This window comes from Apodemus sylvaticus, chromosome 4, assembly GCF_947179515.1.
Source record: "Apodemus sylvaticus chromosome 4, mApoSyl1.1, whole genome shotgun sequence".
Classification (NCBI taxonomy): Eukaryota; Metazoa; Chordata; class Mammalia; order Rodentia; family Muridae; genus Apodemus; species Apodemus sylvaticus.
This window is the reverse complement of record NC_067475.1, coordinates 29,285,886-29,307,796: the sequence shown is the minus strand read 5'-3', so window position 1 is coordinate 29,307,796 and position 21,911 is coordinate 29,285,886. Positions and strand designations below refer to the sequence as shown.

The window sequence follows — 21,911 nt, the reverse complement described above, 5'->3', positions numbered from 1 at the left end:
ACCGCCTGGCCTTTTTTTTTTTTTTTTTTTTTTGCTAGTTTTTATTACTATGACTCTGTAGTGAAATTTGAGATCATGGATAGTGATGTTTCCAGTGTTTTTTTTTTTTTTAGTTTATTATTTTTGATGTAGCTATCCTAGGTTGTGTGTGTCTGTGTGTGTGTGTGTGTGTGTGTTACCATATGAAACTTGTCCTTTCAAGTTCTGTGAAGAATAATGTTGGAATTTTGGTGGGGATTGCATTGAATCTGTAGATTGCTTTTGGTAGGATGGCTGTTTTGACAATATTAAATCCTACCTATCCATGAGCATGGAAGGTGATCTTTTCATTTTCTGTTATCGTCTTCAGTTTCTTTCTTCAATGAATACAGACATTCTTATAACTCTCTCTCTCTGTCTCTCTGTCTTTCTGTTTCTCTATCTCTCCTCTTTTTCCCCTCCTACACTTGCTCTCCCCCTTTTTATTTAAACAGGGTCTCTCTACATAGTCCTAGCTGTGTAGGAGCCTACTATGTAGACCAGGCCAGCATCAAGCTCACAGAAATCCTCTGCCTCACAGGTGCTGGGACTAAAGGCCTGCACCTGCACCGCCACGCCCAGCTTTATAAGACTCTTACTGGGACTCTTGCTTCAGTTTTTACTCTGTGCAGGGTAGTTGTTTCTCCATGTCTTACACGTGTGCTCTGCCCTGAACCATTTCAACATAAAAGCCAAAGTGTTCAGTGTGACCCTAAGAGTTGTGTGTGACAAGTGTGCGGCTGTCACCCTCCCCTTGCACGCCCCAGCCTTCATTGAGTCCCCCTCCCCTCACATGCCCCAGCCTTCACTGAGCTCTAGCCCAGGACTTGTTCTTCCCCATCCTCAGGTCTTAAAGCACTCTTGGACTGCAAAGCATGTCTCCTTTCTGTCTCTCCCCCTGAAGGACACAAATAGCAGAGCTCTGAATAGTTGCTCCTGCAAGACGCCTCTGAAGGGGCTGGAGAGTGGCTCCGAGTTTAGAGCACTGGCTGTTCTTCAAGGGGACCATGCTTTTATTCCCAGCACCCAGCTCACCAGCATTTGTAATCCCAGCTCCAGGGAGCCTCTGCTTGCCTCCTCACGCAGCAGGCATGCGTGTGGTGCACACATAGGCAAACAGTCACGCATGGAAAAAGAACGGACAAAAATAATCTTTTAAAAAAGAGTTCAGTGAAGAACGTGATTTCTGCTTTTTCCACACCACTAGCTCAGCAGTCTGCATGCACTGGAGAAGTTTAGTTTTTCTCTCTTTTAGTACCAGCCCTAAATTGATGACAGATGTTTATAGTCACCAGTTTTATTGGATTTTTTTCAGAACACTCAAATTTAATTTCACAGAAGCCGACACTTTTATATTAATACATTCACCTGCATAAATGCTTAGTTAAATCCCTAAGTACAGCCACAGGTAACCATTGCAGAATGCCTTAGGAAGGAAGACAGACGCCTAACACTTGGCAAAGATAAAACCCAACTGCTGAGGGGAGCTCTGAGTGCCTCCTTCTAAAAGGTTCCACCAGACTCAGCACTCACCATAGTGAGGATATTTTACACAGTGCAGAGTCTTTGTTAATTACTTCAGTAAGGTGATAAGTGGTCCAATTAAAAGGGCTCGATTGGTCCATCAGAGAAACTGGGATGTACAGGTTCCCTGTGCTTATTGTTGGAACAGTCCATCTTTGCAGTAAGTGGCATAATTGTCCACATTATAAACATTCATATAAAATCCTAAGAGTGGGAATAAATGGGAACTAGAAAATTGCTACTTTTCTTTTTTTTTAATTATTTATTTATTTTTTTATTTTCTATATTCTTTGTTTACATTCCAAATGCTTTCCCTTTTCCCGGATCCCCCCTTCCCATCGGTCTCATAAGTCCTCTTCCCTCCGCCCATTTCCCAATCACCCCCCTTCCATTTCCCAATCACCCCCCCATTTCCCAATCACCCCCCCTCCCATTTCCCAATCACCCCCCTTCCATTTCCCTATTCTGGTACTCACCTACAATGCTGGATCAACTTTTCAGAACCAGGGCCCTCTCATTCCCTCTTCTTGGGTAGCATTTGATATGCTAATTGTGTCTTGAGAATTCAGAGCTTCTGGGCTAACTAATATCCACTTATCAGTGATTGCATTCCATGTGTATTCTTTTTGATTGGGTTACCTCACTTAGGATGATATTTTCCAGTTCCAACAATTTGCCTAAGAATTTCATGAATTCATTGTTTTTAATTGCTGAGTAGTATTATATTGTGTAAATATACCACATTTTCTGTATCCATTCCTCCATTGAGGGACATCTGGGTTCTTTCCAGCTTCTGGCTATTATAAATAAGGCTGCTATGAACATAGTGGAGCATGTGTCCTTATTGCATGCCAGGGAATCCTCTGGGTATATGCCCAGGAGAGGTATAGCAGGGTCCTCTGGAAGTGTCATGTCCAGTTTTCTGAGGAACCGCTAGACTGATTTCCAGAGTGGTTGTACCAGCTTGCAATCCCACCAGCAGTGGAGGAGTGTTCCTCTTTCTCCACATCCTTGCCAACACCTGCTGCCTCCTGAGTTTTTAACCTTTGACATTCTGACTGGTGTGAGGTGAAATCTCAGAGTTGTTTTGATTTGCGTTTCCCTAATGATTAATGATGTTGAACATTTCTTAAGGTGCTTCTCAGCCATCCGAAGTTCTTCAGGTGAAAATTTTTTATCTCTGTACCCCATTTTTTAAAAGGGTTATTTGGTTCTCTGCAGTCTAACTTCGTGATTCTTTGTATATATTGTATATTAGTCTTCTGTCGGATTTAGGGTTGGTGAAGATCCTTTCCCGATCTGTTGGTTGACATTTTTTCCTTTTGACAGTGTCCTTTGCCTTACAGAAACTTTGTAATTTTATCAGGTCCCATTTGCCAATTCTTGATCTTAGAGCATAAGCTATTGGTGTTCTGTTCAGGAACTTTTTCCCTGTGCCCATGTCCTCAAGGGTCTTCCCCAGTTTCATTTCTATTAGTTTCAGTGTGTCAGGTCCTTGATCCACTTGGAGTTGAGCTTAGTACAAGGAGATAAGAATGGATCAATTCGAATTCTTCTGCATGCTGACCTCCAATTGAAACAACACCATTTGTTGAAAAGGATATCTTTTTTCCACTGGATGTTTTCAGCTTCTTTGTCTAAGATCAAGTGACCATAGGTGTGTGGGTTCATTTCTGGGTCTTCAATCCTATTCCATTGATCCACTTGCCAAACTTGAAGAAATCCCACTAAAATCAGGGACTAGACAAGGCTGCCCCTTCTCTATATATCTTTTCAATATAGTTCTTAAAGTCCTAGCTAGAGCAATTAGACAACATAAGGAGGTCAAAGGTATACAATTTGGAAAGGAAGAAGTCAAACTATCACTATTTGCAGATGATATGATAGTATACTTAAGTGACCCAAAAAACTCTAGCAGAGAACTCTTACAGCTGATAACTTCAGCAAAGTGGCTGATTACAAAATCAACTCAAGCAAATCAGTAGTCTTCCTACACTCAAAGGATAAGCAGACTGAGAATGAAATTAGGGAAATGACACCCTTCAGAATAGCCACAAACAATATAAAGTATCTTGGTGTTATTCTAACCAAACAAGTGAAAGATATATACGACAAGAACTTCAGATCTCTGAAGAAGGAAATCAAAAAAGATCTTAGAAAATGGAAAAATCTTTCATGCTCGTGGATTGGCAGGATTAATATATTAAAAATGGCCATCTTGCCAAAAGCAATCTACAGATTCAACACAATCCCCATCAAAAAGCCCAACTCTGTTCTTCATAGAGTTAGAGCAATTCTCAAATTCATCTGGAATAACAAAAAACCCAGGATAGCTAAAACTATTCTCAACAGTAAAAGAACTTCTAGGGGAATCAGTATCCCAGACCTCAAACATTACTACAGAGCAATAGTGATAAAAGCTACTTTTCTTTAAGATAGCATAAATTATAAAAATGTTTTGGCCAGAGCAGCCGGCAGATGGACAGTGGCAGTGGTTCGGCATAGTGGATTGGCCTGTGAGCCAAACTCCTAAAACCACTACGGGGAAACAGGACTACACTGTGCACATCCTACCATGGTGAAGAAAACATATAAACACAACTGCATTTGTCTCTAACACCTTTGGCTGGACAGTGTAACTATGCAACAAGAAGAAAAACAGGTTAAGAATTGAACATATCATGGTTCTGATTTATAGTTTACTCCCATCACATATCTTAGCAAACCTGTCAGGCTCTCTTCGCGACAGTCTCCTTATATTTAATATAAATGTCTTCTGTGACTCTGCTTATCGATTTTAAGTACGGTGTTTCAGGCCTTCAGGAAAGTCGTTCATTGAGCTGGATTTCTGGTTGGACATTTACTACTGCGGTCTTAAAACTATTGAAAGTGCCTGTTTCTGATTTTGTCTGAGCTTTGTGTTGTTTATGAAAATGCGGCTGTTTCCCCCAGGGATGTAATTAATTGAGAATTGACAAGTTTAGCCTCTACTGGAGATTTGCACTTGTTTTTTGGCATTATTAAATGTTTGACATTTTTAATCTATGGGATCTTAAAGGTCCCCTCCATAACTTCTGAGCGAAGAGCTTCCTTGACTGTATTGGATAATTAGCTTCTTCTTTCTTTGAAATTGACATGTTGGGTAAAAATAATCAAATGCTTCATACAGTGGAATAAAAAAAAACAGTGGATCTCATGAGGTACCAGGATAGAGTCATCTATCAGATTGGAGTATAAGAAATTATTTTGGAAATTAAAGTACATTTTTAGTTCAATATTTGTATACTAAGATATTTTTCAGCTACTGAATAATATAACATTAAGTTGGAAAAACCCTGGACTTAATCAGTTTACAGGGATGCTTTGTGAGAATATGGGGATAAGAAAATGATAATGGAAAATCTCCCTTAGGAAAAAACTCTCAGATAAGCAAAAAAAAAAATATGAAGATAAACAGAATTTGGGGAGGAACCAACATGTTCAAAAACATTTTGTTTCAAAATGTTTTGGTCTACAAGTGTAGCCCTTAGTATTATTTCAGATTTTAAATAAGAAGAGTCCTGGCAGACAACTGAAGCTCTCTGTCGTTCTGGCCTCTCCCTCCCAGATCCATCTTGCTTACTTGAAGTCCCCAGCTCCGGAGGTGTTCAACCCCTCCTTGTCTACCAAGCCACAGGGAATAAGCTTGTTTGTATGAGCAGAGCCACGTAGCAGGGCGGGGCTTCGACAAGACTTGACCCCAAGTAGTTTCTAGACTCTCCCTGCCAGTGTGTCATGGTCGTCTAATTTTTCAGGGTTATTACATCTGTTTGTTATTTGCTATGTACATTTCAGGATGGTTCTAAACTTCTCCTTTGGTTACAGTATCTTGGCAAGTATTTATTATACTTTTAAATTGAATATTAGAAAGGCTGCTTCCCTGTGGACCTCATTGAACAAGGGTTTAATCAGTCGCAATACAGTGAGAGATTTTACTTCCAATATATTCCAATGTGTGTCATTAAAAGTAAACCCTGGGAACCATGACTGAGTTAGGATAATTATTTTGTACCTTCGGGTCCTACCTTGTTCAACCTCCCCCCTCCTGTCCCCAGCTCACCACTGCCTTCCTTATTTGGCTTCATTTTCTTTCGGGGGGGGGGGGGTCTTTTGCCGCTGGTCACGTTTGTTTCTTTGCTGTCTGCTTCTTCCTGCAGCGTTAGCCAGGACAGCTTCTGCACCCTCCCTTACCCGTGTCAGCTCTCACAGCCTTGAGCAGCGTGGTACATAGTAAGAGTTCATTAAACTCTGGATAAAAATTCATGTGGCCTCTCATCCACTGTCAGTACACTGCCTTCTGGGTACGGCTCTCAGCTGTGTCCGTACATTTTAGGCTAGTCTTGCAGAGAAACACTAGTCCTGAAACTGTGATTTACTAGTGTAGCCTCTCCCGTTACTTACCAGATGAGACAGATCCTTGTCACGGTCGGTCTGTGCTCCTCACTGTGGTTCCTTTCTTCTTTGGGGTGTCTGCTCCCTCCCACCCTGTCTTAACACTCCGTCCTGGCCTGTGGCTTACTCTCTTGCTTCTCTTATGCTGTTCCTTCTGCCTCTTCTGCCTGCCTGACCACTCCCCGGACCCCTCTGGTTTGTTCTTTCCCTCCCACACCTGATATTCCCATCCTATGTCTGTCCGTGACAACCTCCTTTACTTCCTGGTACTTTATTACCATTTGGCGTCTGCCTGCTTCCTCTCTCATGTAGCCCTGTGCACTTCCAGATGGAGAAACCTGTATCCCAGCTTGGCATGGTGGCACTTACCTTTCGTCCTAACACTAGGGATGCAGAGGGAGGTGGATCTCTGAGTTCAAGGCTAGCCTGGTCTACAGATCACATTCCAGGACAGCCAGGGCTACCCAGAGAATACCTGTCTTAAAAAAAAACCCAAAACCAAACCAAAGAAAGCCTCCCCCCACAACCCCCAGGACTGAAGGGTCTCAATAGATGTCTGTAGAATTAAGGAACAGTATTTTACATAGGGAAATTGAAGTCTGCATGTGATATGAGACCTGTTAACTACTGCCAGCGCAACTGGTTATGGTGTAATCAGGACTAGGCCCCTCAGCTCCGGCCTTCCTCAGACCAGGGCTAACTCTAGTGCTGAGCATCAATGGTTCTTTAACACGATGTCTTTGTTTCTTCCCTCTCAGATATTGATGATGTTAAGAAGTTCAAACCAGGCTACCTGGAAGCCACTCTCAATTGGTTTAGGCTCTATAAGGTACCAGATGGAAAGCCAGAAAACAAGTTTGCTTTTAATGGAGAATTCAAAAACAAGGTAAAGATGAAGATCTGTAGTTGAGGGCACACCTCTTGATGCCTGATAGTGCATGCTTCACTTCGTGATCTGATGCGAATGCTCATACCATAGACAGAGGGAAGACAAGATGCACTTTATTGATGTCTGTATTTAAGGGTGTTAGCAGTCAATTTTTTAGGAATGTTTAAGTGAATCAACAGGGCTAATCTACTTGTAACTCGTCCCAGAAAGAGAAGGAATTTTGGAGTTAGTTTTTACTCTGTAAATTGTCTATGAAGAAAAATGCTTTGTTTCCTGGTTTGAGGAGGCTGCTTTCCCTTAAGGTAAATCCCTCCAGTGTTTCCTCCTGTCTAAATCTTACCGTGACTGAATGAAGTTGCTTAACAATTAGAAAGAATACTTGAATTGTCTTACTGGTAGAGGAATTTTCCATTAGAATGCCACAAAGCTTCCATAAGACTATTTCTAATCTAATAAGACACAACTGGAGAAAATCAGCCAAAGAGCAGAAGTCTAAAATACGGAATAGTTTTTTAAAGCTGTCACTAACCACTATATAAATTGCATGCTCTTAACCAGCTTCTAAGTGGGCACAGAAAGTGTGTTCTACAAGTGAAACAACGCATATAATGAAAGCTTAAAACGAACAGCAAGGATTTCTCTGTAAGATTGATTGCTGGACTCAGAGTTTTCTTAAAAGGCTCATTAAAAGGATCCTTAATGTCACAAGGGTTTTGTCCAGAGTTTTAAAATATAAAAAGTATTTTAGACTTGTCTTAAAAATGCAGTGTTTGAAATTTTTGAAAAATTTTCTTACCTTTCTCTATCTATATTTCTCTCTCTATATATATATATATGTTACATTTCTTCATTTGAAACTACAAGTCTCTCTCTCTCTGTCTCTGTGTCTCTCTTTGTCTCTTTCTGTCTCTCTATCTCTCTCACATACTCTCTCTCTCTCTCACACACACACACACACACACACATTTCTTTATGGTCTCAAACGTAGCTTGGCAAGTTATGAATTTACAGAGAGTCAGGTGTCTTCTGTGTTCTGGAAGCTTTAATAGACATGGATTCTTTTCTGTATCTGGATCATTCATTACTAGATCATTCTTGTGACACTAATCATTTCATGCCTTGCTTTTTATGATTGCCATTAAAATACAGAGACCAACTCAAAAACATTTAATTATGCCTCTTTTGCGTGGTTTAAAACTGGCACCAATTTTTTAGTTCTAAATTTCGCCAGCCCATTTCATTAGCCAGGTACTAGAACTTATTACAAATAGAATTATATGAATAATTTTGTCTAAGAATCCTTCCCTGTATTATTCATGAAATAATTCTCATTTCCTATCCCCCATCTAGAACAGAACCCCAATGCCACCTTATTGAGAATAAGACCATTCTCTCCTTTTCAGCTATAGACTTGAGGGAATTTTTATTTCACATTAAATTTAATGTTAAATTTCTTATTATGATTCAGTGTCAGGGCCCAAGATTATTTCAGTATGATAATTATTAGTTGTAATTGAGAAGAATAAAGCTAGTATGGATTAGTTAATAAATAAGGCTTCTTCTTTAAGAAAAGAAACAACATTTAATGGGGAAAGATAAGCAAAATAATTTTCTCGTGCCTGGAGAGATGGCTCACTGGTTCAGAGGTCTCACTGCTTTGGCACAGGGCTCAGGTTTGACTCCCCACATGGTGGGTTACATCTGCCTGTAACTCATCTTCAAGGGCATCTGATACCCTCTTCTGACCTCCGGAGCTCCTGCACACAGGCGATGCCCATAAACAGTCTCAGGCGCACACACATACACATAAAGTAATTTTGAAAAAATAAGTAAAAATAATTTCTGCTTTGAGTAAAGATTTTTATTATGTAATGTTACTGCATATACACCTAGCCAAATGTTTGCTCATTACCAATTATGCAATTTTAGATATTTTAGATTATTTTAGAATTTGTTCCAAGAAAACGCTGGGGCAGTGCTTTTAGCCAGTGGTTTGTCCAGCATCACAGTTAGACTGTGTGCAGTGATGCGGTGCTGAGATAAATGTGTGTGTGTTCTCCCTCCTACGTTGTGGACTAGGCTAAGCATAGCACTGAATCATTTTACTTATTCTTTATTAGCTCTGAGGTTTAGATACAAGAAGAACAAACTATGTCTGGACGGTCAGATTGTAAATGTTTTAGACTTTACACACAGAGTATGGCTTCCTAACATCTCAATCCTGCCATTGTTCCACTAAAGCACCCATGGGCCAGAGACAGGTGGCGTCCATATTTGACCCACAGGCTTTCATTTGTCTGACCCTTATATAGATTGTACCCCACCCCACCCTGAATCTGTGTTATTCCTCTGAATAGGAAATTGAGGTTTGGAGAAGGTAAGTAAATACCTGCATCTTAGATGTGACTAAGGAAGCTCTCTACTCATTGCTCATGTGCGTCACGGTTCTGTGTGGGTAGAGCCCTGCTTTGGTTGAAATAGGTCACGACTAGCTCTGTCTGTTTTTGGTTGAAACCAGGCTTTCGCCCATGAAGTTATCAACTCTGCACATGAACGTTGGAAAGAGATGGTTATGAAGAAATGTGACAAGGGAGCCATCAGTTGGTAAGAACGTGTCTCCACTGCAGATGCAATGCTAATTTATTGTCAGTTTCTGCTAAGCTCAAGTTTAGTAAGTGCTCAAGTCCCAGAGTTTCAAAGAAACTTTTCTCTCTTGTATCTGCTATTTTTAGATAATCATTTCTTTTTTCATTTATTATTTTGTGCCATTATCTATTTTTAACATGTCTCTTTAATTTCTAGATGTAATTTGTGTTTGGTATAGCATTTTTGATATTGGTGATTTTTGGCTGCAGTGCTGTCTCCTCGGCTCAGTCCCTGACATTGGGCATGCACTGTACAACATTTATAAACCTGTATTCAGTTAGCTTTGCAATGCTAGGACTTCTATAAATTTAGAACAAAAAAATTCATTACCTTAAAATTAAAAGCAAAACCTAGACTTTTGTGCTACTTTCAGTCACATTTTTTGCAGTTGGTGCCAGCGCCCTGGTCCAGACACTTCACGACTGTCAGCTTCTCCCACAGGCCGTTGTCAGTTTGAGAGCTGAAAGACCTGGAGATTGCAAGTTGTGTAGCAAACTCATGGCTCTGTGTTTTACTCTCATTAGAGACACAGCTGGCGTCAGACTCTGTCTGTCTCAGTTTTCCAGCTATTCAGACATGAGCCGTGGAGACAAAAACATGTGAAGAAGTTATAACTGAAAATCAGTGGCACTTCACCTCAAGCCTTTCCCCAGAGAGCCAGGTGCCATGTGCATACCTGCAGTCCTGGAATGGAAGAGGATGAGGCAGGGGGATTGTAAGTCCTGGTCCATCATGGGGTACATAGCAAGGACTACCTCAAAAAGCTAAAAGAAACAAATAAAAAAAAAAAGATCTGGGGCAGCGAGATGGCTCAGCACGTAAAAGCACTTGCCAACTAGCCTGACGACCTGAGTTCAATTCCTCGTCTGGCTGAAGGAGAGACGGCTTCTGGAGGCTGGCCTCTGATTTTCATGTGCGTGCCGGGGCAGAGTATACACACATCAATAAATACCTAAGTTAATAATGTTATTCAAAAATCTACAGACAGTTTGTAAGCTAAGTATTGTTCGTGGCAAAAATGAAGCTGAGTTCTACAGTGCATTATGATGCTGAGTAGGGTGAAGCTCCCGTTGCTGGTTACAGATGCATGGAGTCTGCGCAGCGCACACAGTGGACAGGCTTCTCCCCACGGATGCCGAACAGGTTTCTCAAAGCAACGGTGAAGACAAGCTTGGTCACGTGTAGCTATTGGGTCCTTCTGAGAGAGCTTGAGTGCCGTGTCTCCGACATTCATCTCTTAGGAGACAATCACTGCTAGTCACTTTTTCCTGTGATTAAAACAATCAGCTCGTTCATAACTCCCTTCTCTGATAGCGTTATCTACATCCATTTCAACCCGCCAGCTTTTCTTCAAAACTTTTAAAAATTGGTCCTACTATATGTAAGAGTGAGTGGCCTCTGCTGTCACCTGAGGAGCGAGACCTCAGCAGTGGTAGCATGCTTCCAAGTTTCCCAAACTAGGAAGGACGTGCGTTTCCATGCCCTTGCTGATGGGAGAATAAGTCAAGGCTGGTCCTCTGCCTTCCGGAGCTGCCCAACTTAGGGAAGTTTTCATGCCCTACTTTCTGCTTCTCCATATTCTTCTGAATCTCTCTGAGACAGAAATTCAGTATCTTTCCAATACCAGTGTTCATTCCATACAGGAGAATGTCCCCACACTGTCCCACTCTGTATGGTAGATTTGATTCTTAATCAAGGTTAAATGTAGTTGGGATGTTTATGTATACACCATGGAATTGTCTTGATATTGCATCACCGTAAACCTGTTGTGACTGCAGGGAGTGCAGGGTAGTGCATTATTCCCTACTTGCTGCGTGCACAGTGGCTTTCCCGGTCCTGATCTCCATTGCTCCAGCCCCTCTTGGCTGGCTGGCATCATCACCTCTGCAGTGTCTGAGGCTGGTCATTTTCAGCTGTGTTCACTGACATCTTCTCTCTTCTGCAGTGTGAATGTGCAGATCTGTGACAGCCCTTTCCACTGCACAACAGAGGAAGCAAGATCACTAGTTGAATCATCGGTAAGAAGTCAGCACCCAAGGTGTCTTTTAATTATGTGCATATCATAAGATCGCTTATGAGGTTCTGAAATAGGTAGTGACAAAACATGTCAAGACCTTTGGGAAGGATAAAATGAAATAATGCTATTGAAATTAGCTTTTTGGGAGAGGGCTGGTAATTTAAATCTGAAGCTATTAAAACCTTCTAGTTTACTTCTTAAATTCTGGGTTCAAATTGCCTTCATGTTCCCAGTCCACGGCTGTCCGCATGCATTTCCTCTCTGTGCTCTGCTGTCCCAGTCAGTTGTCCCACGAGGTATCTTCATAGAGCAGATGCATTTTGGTTGAAGAGACTGAAGTACCTAAAGACCTCCTTGTCATTGGCCCGCAGATCACCTAAGTCGTAAGCTTTGCTTCATTGGTGGCTTCGGGCGTGTCGCTTTAGTGATAATGCTGCGTGGCAGCAACTGGCCTTACCAGCACATTAATTCTTAATTAGAGAACACTAGATAAGAACATTAATATTTAGATAATTAGGTATAAAGTGTATTTAACAGAGATTTAACAGGCTTAAAAATTCCCCTTATAAATTCAGGGCTTTTAACTAATTATGAAGTAGAAACTAGTAAATTTAGGTCTTTATGAACAACTAAAATGTTCCTAAATGTTATTTGTTAATTATGGCTGCTTCTAATTTGGATTTTCCCACCACTAATTCATCAGCTATTCAATTATAGCCTGCTCTGTGATAATTAATCAGTGCTAGAGTCACACTAAAAAAAAAAAAAAAAAAAAAAAGATACAAAAATTTGTATCCTTTTTGAAAGTCACATTTTAGTTGGGAAGATTAATAAATGTAGATGTGAAAGTAGACTTTCAGTGGACAAAAAGTACCATGGTGAAAAATAAGCAGGAAGAAGGAAAAAGGATACAATGGCAAGAAGAGGATGGGACTTGTAGTCACTGAGCAGCGGTCTGGGGTAGCTCCACAGGAAAGGGGCGTGCACATGAGCCTGGTGTTGTGGATGGTGACTGAGTGAGTGACTGAGCGTTAACAGGAGAGCCACAGAAGGATGCCTGTGTCTTAGCCTGTGAGACCCTGAGGATTCCTGTGAGCTTAGGACTGACTCAAACAACATACTTAGTTCCTAGGCAGCCACATGAGGGAGTGGGTGGAGTCTCACAAAGCTAATAACGATGATGTGCAGTTGCATAGTCATCAGGTGGCCAAGAGTTCAAAGTCTGATGATGCCGGGTGTTTTCAAGTCCATGGGAAAAGAAAGGCCTCATACTCAGTGATTAGCTTGGCAATATAGATGGTTATAATTACTTCAAAGAATGCTAGGTAGTTCTTACTGAGACTGAAGATGCTTCTAACTCCCTATTCAGAAACTGGCCTTCTAGAAATAATATACGCTTATAAGACCAGACACAAAAAGTTTGAAAGTAGGTGTCGTTGTTAAGATTAGGGAAATAAACTTATACACCGTCATCCTTGTCATGGTTCCGAATCAGAGCAGAAAGAAGACAGGGATTTGGGTGGTAAGGAGGAGCTGGAGTAGTTCAGGGAAGACGTTATCAGAATATATGGTAGGAAAAATAAAATTTTCAATTAAAAGAAATCAAAAAATAATTGCCAACACTGAAGAGTTAAATAGCTGATGCTTTTTATTAAACCATGATTATTACTTTAAAATTTAAATATCATCTTCTTCTATAAATGTAAAGAAGGTATTAACTGTGACAAAACTCTGGGTGTCATTATCTGGATTCCCATAATGTTTGTCTTCTTTTAAATAGGAATTTGTGTGTTTTAAATATATTAAACCAATTAGGAAATGTAGGGTTAGCGTTCCCATGTCTGTTCCACCACAGGACTTGGTCACTTGGGGAGGGGTGGGGAAACGCAGTCTGAGGTCCTGGGGACTGCAGAGCTGGCTCAGAGGGTCCCCTGAGGTCCTGGGGACTGCAGAGCTGGCTCAGAGAGTCCCCTGAGGTCCTGGGGGCTGCAGAGCTGGCTCAGAGGGTCCCCTGAGGTCCTGGGGGCTGCAGAGCAGGCTCAGAGGGTCCCCTGAGGTCCTGGGGACTGCAGAGCTGTCTCGGAGGGTCCCCTAAGGTCCTAGGGGCTGCAGAGCTGGCTCAGAGGGTCCCCTGAGGTCCTGGGGGCTGCAGAGCAGGCTCAGAGGGTCCCCTGAGGTCCTGGGGGCTGCAGAGCTGGCTCAGAGGGTCCCCTGAGGTCCTGGGGACTGCAGAGCTGGCTCAGAGGGTTCCCTGAGGTCCTGGGGACTGCAGAGCTGGCTCAGAGGGTCCCCTGAGGTCCTGGGGACTGCAGAGCTGGCTCAGAGGGTCCCCTGAGGTCCTGGGGACTGCAGAGCTGGCTCAGAGGGTCCCCTGAGGTCCTGGGGGCTGCAGAGCTGGCTCAGTCTGAGGCTCGGGGTCTGAGGGGAAAGGGAGAAGCTCCAGCTGGTCCCGAGGGAAGAGAGTCCTTGGGGTGTCAGACCGGTGGCTTGGCTGGATGGCAGCAGAGGCTGGGAGCACAGAGAGGCCTTCCGTGGGAGACTAGATGGTGACTCTTTAGGCGAAAGCCTGCTCCATTGCTCCCCATGGTGGTTCCTGATGAAAAGAGAGTCCATGGTTTTAAGGCATTTATTGTCATGGAGGATAGTGGTGATGAGGAAAACCATACCCCACTTCTCAGGGCGGGCCTGAGGTTAAATACCTTTTACAAGGAGGAGTGTCTGGGAAGTGGAGTTTATTGGCTAAGCCTCCAGGCCTTAGCCATTAAAATGGAGATCTGTCTTAAGGCTACATGACCTGTAGTCATGTCCTCTATATGTAGAGAGGCTTGGGGCATTGCCCATATGTGACTGATGGCCACAAATCTATGGAGGGCTGTGGCCTACCATCCCTTTAAGGTCACCAGGGTTTCTAGGAAATCTGTCCTAACAACGGAGAAATAACATTCTTAGGATTTATTTATTTTTTTAGTGTTTTGTTTTTATTTGTTTGCTTTAATTCAGGTTTTTTTCTGTGTAGGCCTGCCTGTCCTAGAACTCACTCTGTAGACCAGGCTGTCCTCAAACTCAAGAGATCTGCCTGCCTCTGTGTCTAGAGTGCTTGAGATTATTTTTCAAGTAATGCCGTGATACATATTTTAAGAGATAACATGCTTGCTCCTTATTTTTGCAATTCTTTTTAGACTAACAAAAATCGCTTGATTGTTTTATATTTTTGCACCGTCCATTTCTGTCTCTGAAATGGTTAGCAGTGCCAGTTAGAAACAGATGTTAATTTTAGACAGGAAACTTATCCAGTGAATTTTCCAAAGAATTTTGTGACATATAATATATAGCTTAGAAAGATACAACAGTGTCAAAGATAAGGAGTTTGCAGTCTGTACATTCTTAAACTTGTTTTAACCTGCTGACTCCCAAACTAGCCTAGTTAAGCATGGTTTTTTTTGTGTGTGAGAGACAGGAAGATATATTGAATAATAATGGTAATCTTCTGTCCTTCTCTGTATATTTCAAGGGAAATTAACCAAATCACTGATGACCTGGGGAAATGTACTAGGGATCTACCTATAACTGATCAAGAACCTTGCTTTGGTAATGCCACCATGGGTGAGCATGACAGGACAGGCTGCTTAGAGGTGGTTCCTGGGTGCTGTTGTCTGAGTGTGGCTTGAAAGAAAATGTCTTCAAACACTCAACTACAGGGTAGAGGACACAGTGAACCGTCTGGGTTACCGATAGAAAGTATTTCTGAGCATGCATTCTCTAATTTGACTCTACTTTTGGGGGCTCGTTTCTTAGAAAGATTGAGCACTCCAGTAAAGCAGAAGGAATCTTTACTTTTTTTGAAGTTAGAGTCAATTTTACTCTATACTCTTATTAAAAATATTCACTTCCCATATATAAACATTAAATATATGAATTCTCTCCTATTCTTACCTTTAGGTTCCAACACCTTCGATGACTAAAGAAAGCAATATAGAAGGTATGGCATGTCTCTTTTAGACATGATTTGTCAATTTAAGAGAGAGATTGAGAGTGAGCGTGCACTTTTGGGAGTTCGATTTTGTCCTTCCACCATAGACTCTGGGGGTAGAATCCAGGTCATCAGGCTTGGCAGCACGTACCCTCACCGTGAATCATCTCTGCAGCCTCGTTATGGTTCTTGAGAGCAAAATGTATAGATTTGTTTATAGTAGTAGAAACTAATAAATAAAACCAGCCTAAAAGTTATGTAAATTAATCGCTTCTTGGCCTTTTGGCTAAGATCAAGTATAAAGTTATGTAAATTAAGTAGAGTAGATTTCAGATGGTTATTAAGTTGCTCAGATGAAATAACATTGTCCTGACATCAACAAATGCGGAGCACGGTTGTTGTTTTGAGGCTAGCTGGTGTAATGGCTTGGCAAGCACCTGCCCACTGGCCCCCTCATGGCTGCTGCAGTGTGCTGCACTGAGGCTTGTGCACAGGACTGATGGCTCTGTGTGAAGTAATGAGAAATCCCAGCCAGTTCTGGTGAATTTAGGATGACTCCAGAAACTTGAATCCAAAAGATTTATTTTATTATCTCTAGGCATTTTAATAAGTCACTTATTTTAACTGAAAGTTTTAAGGCCAAAATATAGTGTTAAAACTAAGTCCCATGACTTTGGTTATCTTTATTTGAAGCTGTTTTGAGAAGCAAGTAAAAGTATTCTTTAGTGACATTTCAGAATGTAACCATATACACATACCATGTGTCTTTCAAAATATGACAATGCTTTTGGCCTTTTAATGTAAAATGTTAGGATATTCAACTTAGTGAATTTAGAGTAAAAATGAGAACAGTTGTCTGTGTCTCTCTGTAAGATGCTTAGGGGGAAGGTGTCCCAAGACACAGTTGCATGGGAGAGCAGGTGTGGGCCTCGTCCGCTGACAGCCAGGCTTCCTGCGCAGCGCATCTCCTCCTGGGTAATTAATGAACAATCAAATGTTATAGCAAGGTTTATCTAAGCCTTTCCTGTTGTTGCTAACTTCTGTACTCTTCACTAGAGACTAAAATGCCCTCAAAAGAGGCCAGAAAATACTGTGAAAACGTTCTAGAATTCTAATAGAGTTTTATGTGAAGCTGAGTCCACTGAAAACATAGCAGAACTGGAGGCAGTAGCCAATCTTAAGTTAGAGAAATGACATGCAAGGATTATAGAGACTTTTACAAAAGTCTTTCTGGATAGTCCCTGCAGATCTAAACTAAACATGACTTTTCTTCCTCCCTCCCCTCCTTGTCATCCTTCTACCCAACCTCCCCATACTTTAAACAGAAGAAGTGTGGCACTTCCTCCGCAACTGATGGGGACACAGGGCTTCTGCACCACCGAGACTTCAACCTGTGAGGACTTCCTGGGCTCCATTTCTTTTAGTGCTCTTGTAAAGCAACTGGATGTCCATCCGATGACTTCCTGTCAGACATCACTGTTAAAACTTTTTAAATAAACTTGTAAATAAATACTAAATTTTGAATGTCTCTTTTATATATTTATTAATAAAAGAAAGAAAAGGTTTCACTTAATTTCATATTCGAATCTAAAGGCATTGTTTAGCTAATGATTTCACTTTTGTGTCTAATTGGTTAAATTATAATCAGGAATTTAACAATAGAATTTTTACCAATTACTATTGTTTTCATAACTTCTAAATGCTTTTCAAGTCCATCATCGACAAAGGCTTTTTTAACGAAGTTGTCCTTTCTTAGCACTGTCTGCATGACTTATATGCCTTGAGGCCCTTTCCTCTGATTGGTTGTTTCAGAGACCCTTACACCTTCCAGCTTTTTACTCCATCCCTTTGACTTTAGTTCTCATCTCCATGGAGATTTCAGATCCTCAGAGGAAGAGCTCTGCTCAGACATCTCCTTAAATGCTCTGGACACCACTGTGTTCCTAAGTGTCCTTTGCACTCCTTTACACACCATGCTGCCCCCATTTCACTGGGCCTATCCCACCCTCCCAGGTTCCTTCTGCAGGCCCTGCCTCATCCATGTAGCTCTAACTCAGATTCCTGCTCAGGCTTCCTTACCATTAATAATTCTGTCCCTAGCTTTGTTACAAACTCATCCTCTGTATTTCCACGATTATTTTCTTAGTTTTTCTCAAAATAGATTCAATGGCTCTTGTATTCCCAAGAATAAAACCGAAATTCTCATTCTCACCAGACATTCATCCTCTGTCCTGAGGTGCTACCCACACCACTATAGACATATACTTCTCACACTCTCGTGATTGTTACCTGCCTGACAATCCTGGCTGTAGCCTTTTCTCTTTTTCTTTTCTAGTGGTCTCATGACTACAATCACTGGTATGTTTTTTGTGGTTGGCAAAATATTGTTAACAATACTGTTTTCCATTTACTGAGCACCTTTGGTGTCTCAGGGAGTGTTTCAAAAAGCAACATGATACATACACCTTATAAAGTAACTTTTGCTCACTTGGTATTTGAAGTCCCAAGATTTTCTGTAACTTGCAGAATATCACACAACTAATAATCTTCAGAGCCAGGATTAGAACTATTGACTCGCAAGCTATACATCACATGGGTTTTCTAGCCTGTTTATGCATGATGCTTCTCACTTACAATGAAGGCAGAGTTCATAGCATCCCTCTGCATGAAGATAGAGTCAACGTAAACATTTTCTATGCATGCATAGGGGGTTGTATGTGGAAGTCACAGGACAACTTCAGGTATCATTCCTCCTCGGGCACCAGGCACCATTTTAGAGACAAGATCTATTGCTAGGATCTGAAACTCACTGATTTGGTGAGGTTGCCCAGCCACAGAGCCCCCAGGGAGTCTCCTGTCTCTGCCTCCTCAATTCTGAGATGACAGTTGCATACAAGCACGCTGGATGCTGGGGACAGAACTTGGGTCCTCCTGCTGATAAGCACCAACTTAATCACATCTCCCCAGCCCAGCAAGAATGCAAGACTTTCCTAAGTCTTTGGAACAGAGTGAACAACTTTGAGGGACTGCAAAGAGCACAAGGGAAGAAGATATTTTCAGTGCTATGCTGGAGGTCCTGGTTGGGGTTTGTGTGGGTTTTGTGGTCGGTTGGTTGGTTAGTGGTCGGTTGGTTGGTTTTTGTCAGCTTGGTACAAGCTATAATTATGTAGGAAGAGGAACAATAATTCAAAAAATACTTCCATCGGATTGCCCATAGGCAAATCTGTGGTGCATTTGCTAGTGTGGGGGAGTGAGGCAGGGGGTGGCAGCTCCCTAGGGCTGTGCTATCTTGGATATCCTGAGTAGTATGAAAAGCAAGCTGAACAGGCCATGAGAATGAAACATTAATCATTACTTCTCTATGGCCTCTGCTTCAGCTCCTGCCTTGAGTTCGTGCCCTGATTTCCCTCACTGATAAAGTGTGATCTTAGAGTTGTAAGCTGAAACTTATTTTCCCTAAGTTACTTTTGGTTGTGGTCTTTGAGCACAGTAATAGAAACCCTAACAAGGCACTGACTTAAACGTGAAAATAAAAAGAATATATGTTTAATAAAATATATAAGTATATTTTATTTATGTATCATATACATTTATATGTTATATAATACAAATTATATATAAACATATTATATAAATATTCAGTTTCATGTTTATATAAATATGGTCATATATATACATATTTATGCAATATATTGCTATAATATGATAAATATATTTGTATATTTTACATATTACATATGAATATATAATATAAAATGAACATGGAACACTTAGTCTTGCAATTAAACAAAAGCCAAAGTTTCAAGGAAGGGCTAAATTAAAAAGTTTGGGGCTGGAGAGATGGCTCAGTGGTTAAGAGCACCGACTGCTCTTCCAGAGTTCAATTCCCAGCAACCACATGGTGGCTCACAACCATCTGTAATGGGTTCTGATGCATTCTTCAGGTGTGTGTCTGAAGACAGCTTCAGTGTACTCATATAAATAAAAATAAATAAGTAATATTTAAAAAAAAAGTTTGTGTGTTGTGGGGGATGTGGAAGCCAACTTTGTGAAGGAAAAAGTGGGGTGGAGAGCGAGGTACCACAGACTCTTGCAACTCCTTGAAGATGCCTGATCTGAGGTACATGACTTCAGATCTAAGATGGCTCCCGGAGCACGGATGAGACAGTCAAAAGGAGCCCAAGCCACGGTGGTGACCCCTTCCCCTGTCTTCACGGAGACCCTCCCAGGTGATGATACTGCCCCCACTTCTGAGTTACCTCATCAGGCCAGGCTTTCCTGGAGCACGGGGATGGTGTAGCAAGGTCTAGCCAAGTGCTTAGGGGCTTAGGGTTAGCTCAGACACTGTGTACAAGCCTATGAGCTGGGCAATAGGCTCAGATCTGCACCCTGGTGCTGGGCTCGGGAGGGCCCGGGGTTTGTCACGTGACTCTGTTGCCTCTCATCCCTGCCTCCCACCCTCAGTCCTGTTCCCACAGCAGGAGTAGAATTTCTGCTGTGTATTGGAAGAAGTGTGTCTAGGTGAGCCTGCTTCCCCTTTGGCCGGCCGGCAATACCCAGATGCCAACTAGGTGACACTTCAGTGACACAAGTTTGCTTCATGGTGTGTGATCATTTTTATAAATAAAACATAAAGTTGAATCAAATTGTCACGCTTGTGGAGCTGGGGAGTGAACCCAGGGTTTCTCTGTGCCCTGCAAAGGATGTCTGCTGAGCTGCTACCCTAAACCTAGCTGCCATTATTACGGTGACAATTACATTTTGTTCAGTTGGCCTTTGTAATTATTTTAGACTGTCTTCCAGCGTATCTAATTTAATTTTTCCCAGCCCAGTCCAATGGGGCAATTAAATTGAATAAATTTTATACTAATATGTAGGAATCTATTGGGAAATGGCAGATTGTATCATTTTTAAAAACTGCCTCAAGCAGATTAGAAAACTAAAATTGACCCCCAGTGGGCTGTCAGGTAATACTGAAAGCTAGTTCCCATGAACGGAGTAAATCAGAAGCTCAATATCCAAGATTCATCTTCCTCAAAGTTGCTCCAATGGTAACTGTCAGGATTTTCCCAGCTTCCCATTTAGTTCTCCCACCCGCGTGGCTCTCCTGCTGTTAGCGCTGTTAGCGCTGTTTCTCTATGGAACCGCCAACCCCTTACCGTGAACACGTCACTATCAGGAGCCAGTGTGCTCATTAACTGTAATGATTTACTCTGAGAAAGGAATTTGTGGCTGTGAGCTAAGTCAGGGCACGCCTTGTGATGCTCCCTTTGCCTTCCATCACCATGTTATTTATTACACAGTGAATCCAGTCGTTCAGTTGTGTTGAGCCTCTGTCATCTCCATCTTCCTGTCAGTGCCTGTGCCAGGTACCTATTGGTGATTGGCAGTGAGGTCTCTGCAGCTCCCAGTCAGAATCACCATTTGCCTTAGTAGCACTATCCATAATACATTCAATTCTATCTATGTATTTTCTTTGCCTGCTTCTTTATTAGATCTTTGATGTCCTTTTCAATTTCTTCCATTTCTTTTAAGATTTGAATACCAGATCCAAGTCTCACTACGCACGCTGAGCCAACTGGTGGGGTGTGATAGATTGCCTCAGATGGATGGATGGCCTGCTGTGGAACTCAGTCCTTCCCATTGCCTGTTGAAAGCTTAAAATTCAAACAAGAGTATGTTGTAAAACTTTTAATGAGAAACTACATTAAAAGTGAAGAAAATAGCTGGGCTTGCCTTTAATTCTGGCACTCAGGAGGAAGAGGCAGGCAGATCTGTCTGAGTTCAAGGCCAGCCTAGTCTACAGAATGTTCCAAAATAGCCAGGGCTACACAGAGAAACCCTGTCTTAAAAAATCAAACAAGGGCTGGAGAGATGGCTCAGCGGTTAAGAACACTGACTGCTTTTCTGAAGGTCCTGAGTTCAAATCCCAGCAGCCACATGGTGGCTCACAACCATCTGTAACAAGATCTGTCACCCTTTTCTGTTGTGTCTGAAGACAGCTACAGTGTATTTACATATAATAAATGAATAAATATTTTTAAAAAACGAAAAAGAAGACAGCTACAGTGTATTTACATATAATAAATGAATAAATATTTTTAAAAAACGAAAAATCAAACAGGTCAACTGAGCTGACTGTTCCTTCTTGTCAGAATGACACTGATTTGTGTAGAGCAAAGCTGTTCCTCGATGCTTCTGTGTAAGGTTCCCATGGCTTCTAGTGATGGTGTGGAGCGGAGCTCTGGCTGAGACACTGAGACCAGCCAATGCACTTCCGTGGTGTGTCCATGTTGCTGCCTGAGCAGGTCCTGATCCTGAAACTAGCCAGAGTGTGCCCTCTTCTGAGAACCCCTTGCCCAAGCCTCCTAGGAAAAGCTGTTTTGTTTCATGTATAGTATAGATTGGTCTGTCTT

The 21,911-nt window shown here is 41.8% G+C and overlaps 1 protein-coding gene across 1 annotated transcript in view; it reads left to right on the top strand.

Annotated features, from left to right (window-relative positions):
• The window catches only part of Ppa2 (inorganic pyrophosphatase 2), a 66,584-nt gene extending 49,572 nt beyond the window's left edge, over positions 1-17,012 (top strand). Inside the window, exons 8-12 of the mRNA XM_052179210.1 lie at positions 6,732-6,859; positions 9,381-9,466; positions 11,454-11,526; positions 15,465-15,504; positions 16,821-17,012. Of these exons, the coding sequence (XP_052035170.1) occupies positions 6,732-6,859; positions 9,381-9,466; positions 11,454-11,526; positions 15,465-15,504; positions 16,821-16,849 (356 nt within the window). The 3' untranslated portion in view covers positions 16,850-17,012. The remainder of the gene's footprint in view (positions 1-6,731; positions 6,860-9,380; positions 9,467-11,453; positions 11,527-15,464; positions 15,505-16,820) is intronic.
• The last annotated feature ends 4,899 nt before the right edge of the window (positions 17,013-21,911 follow it).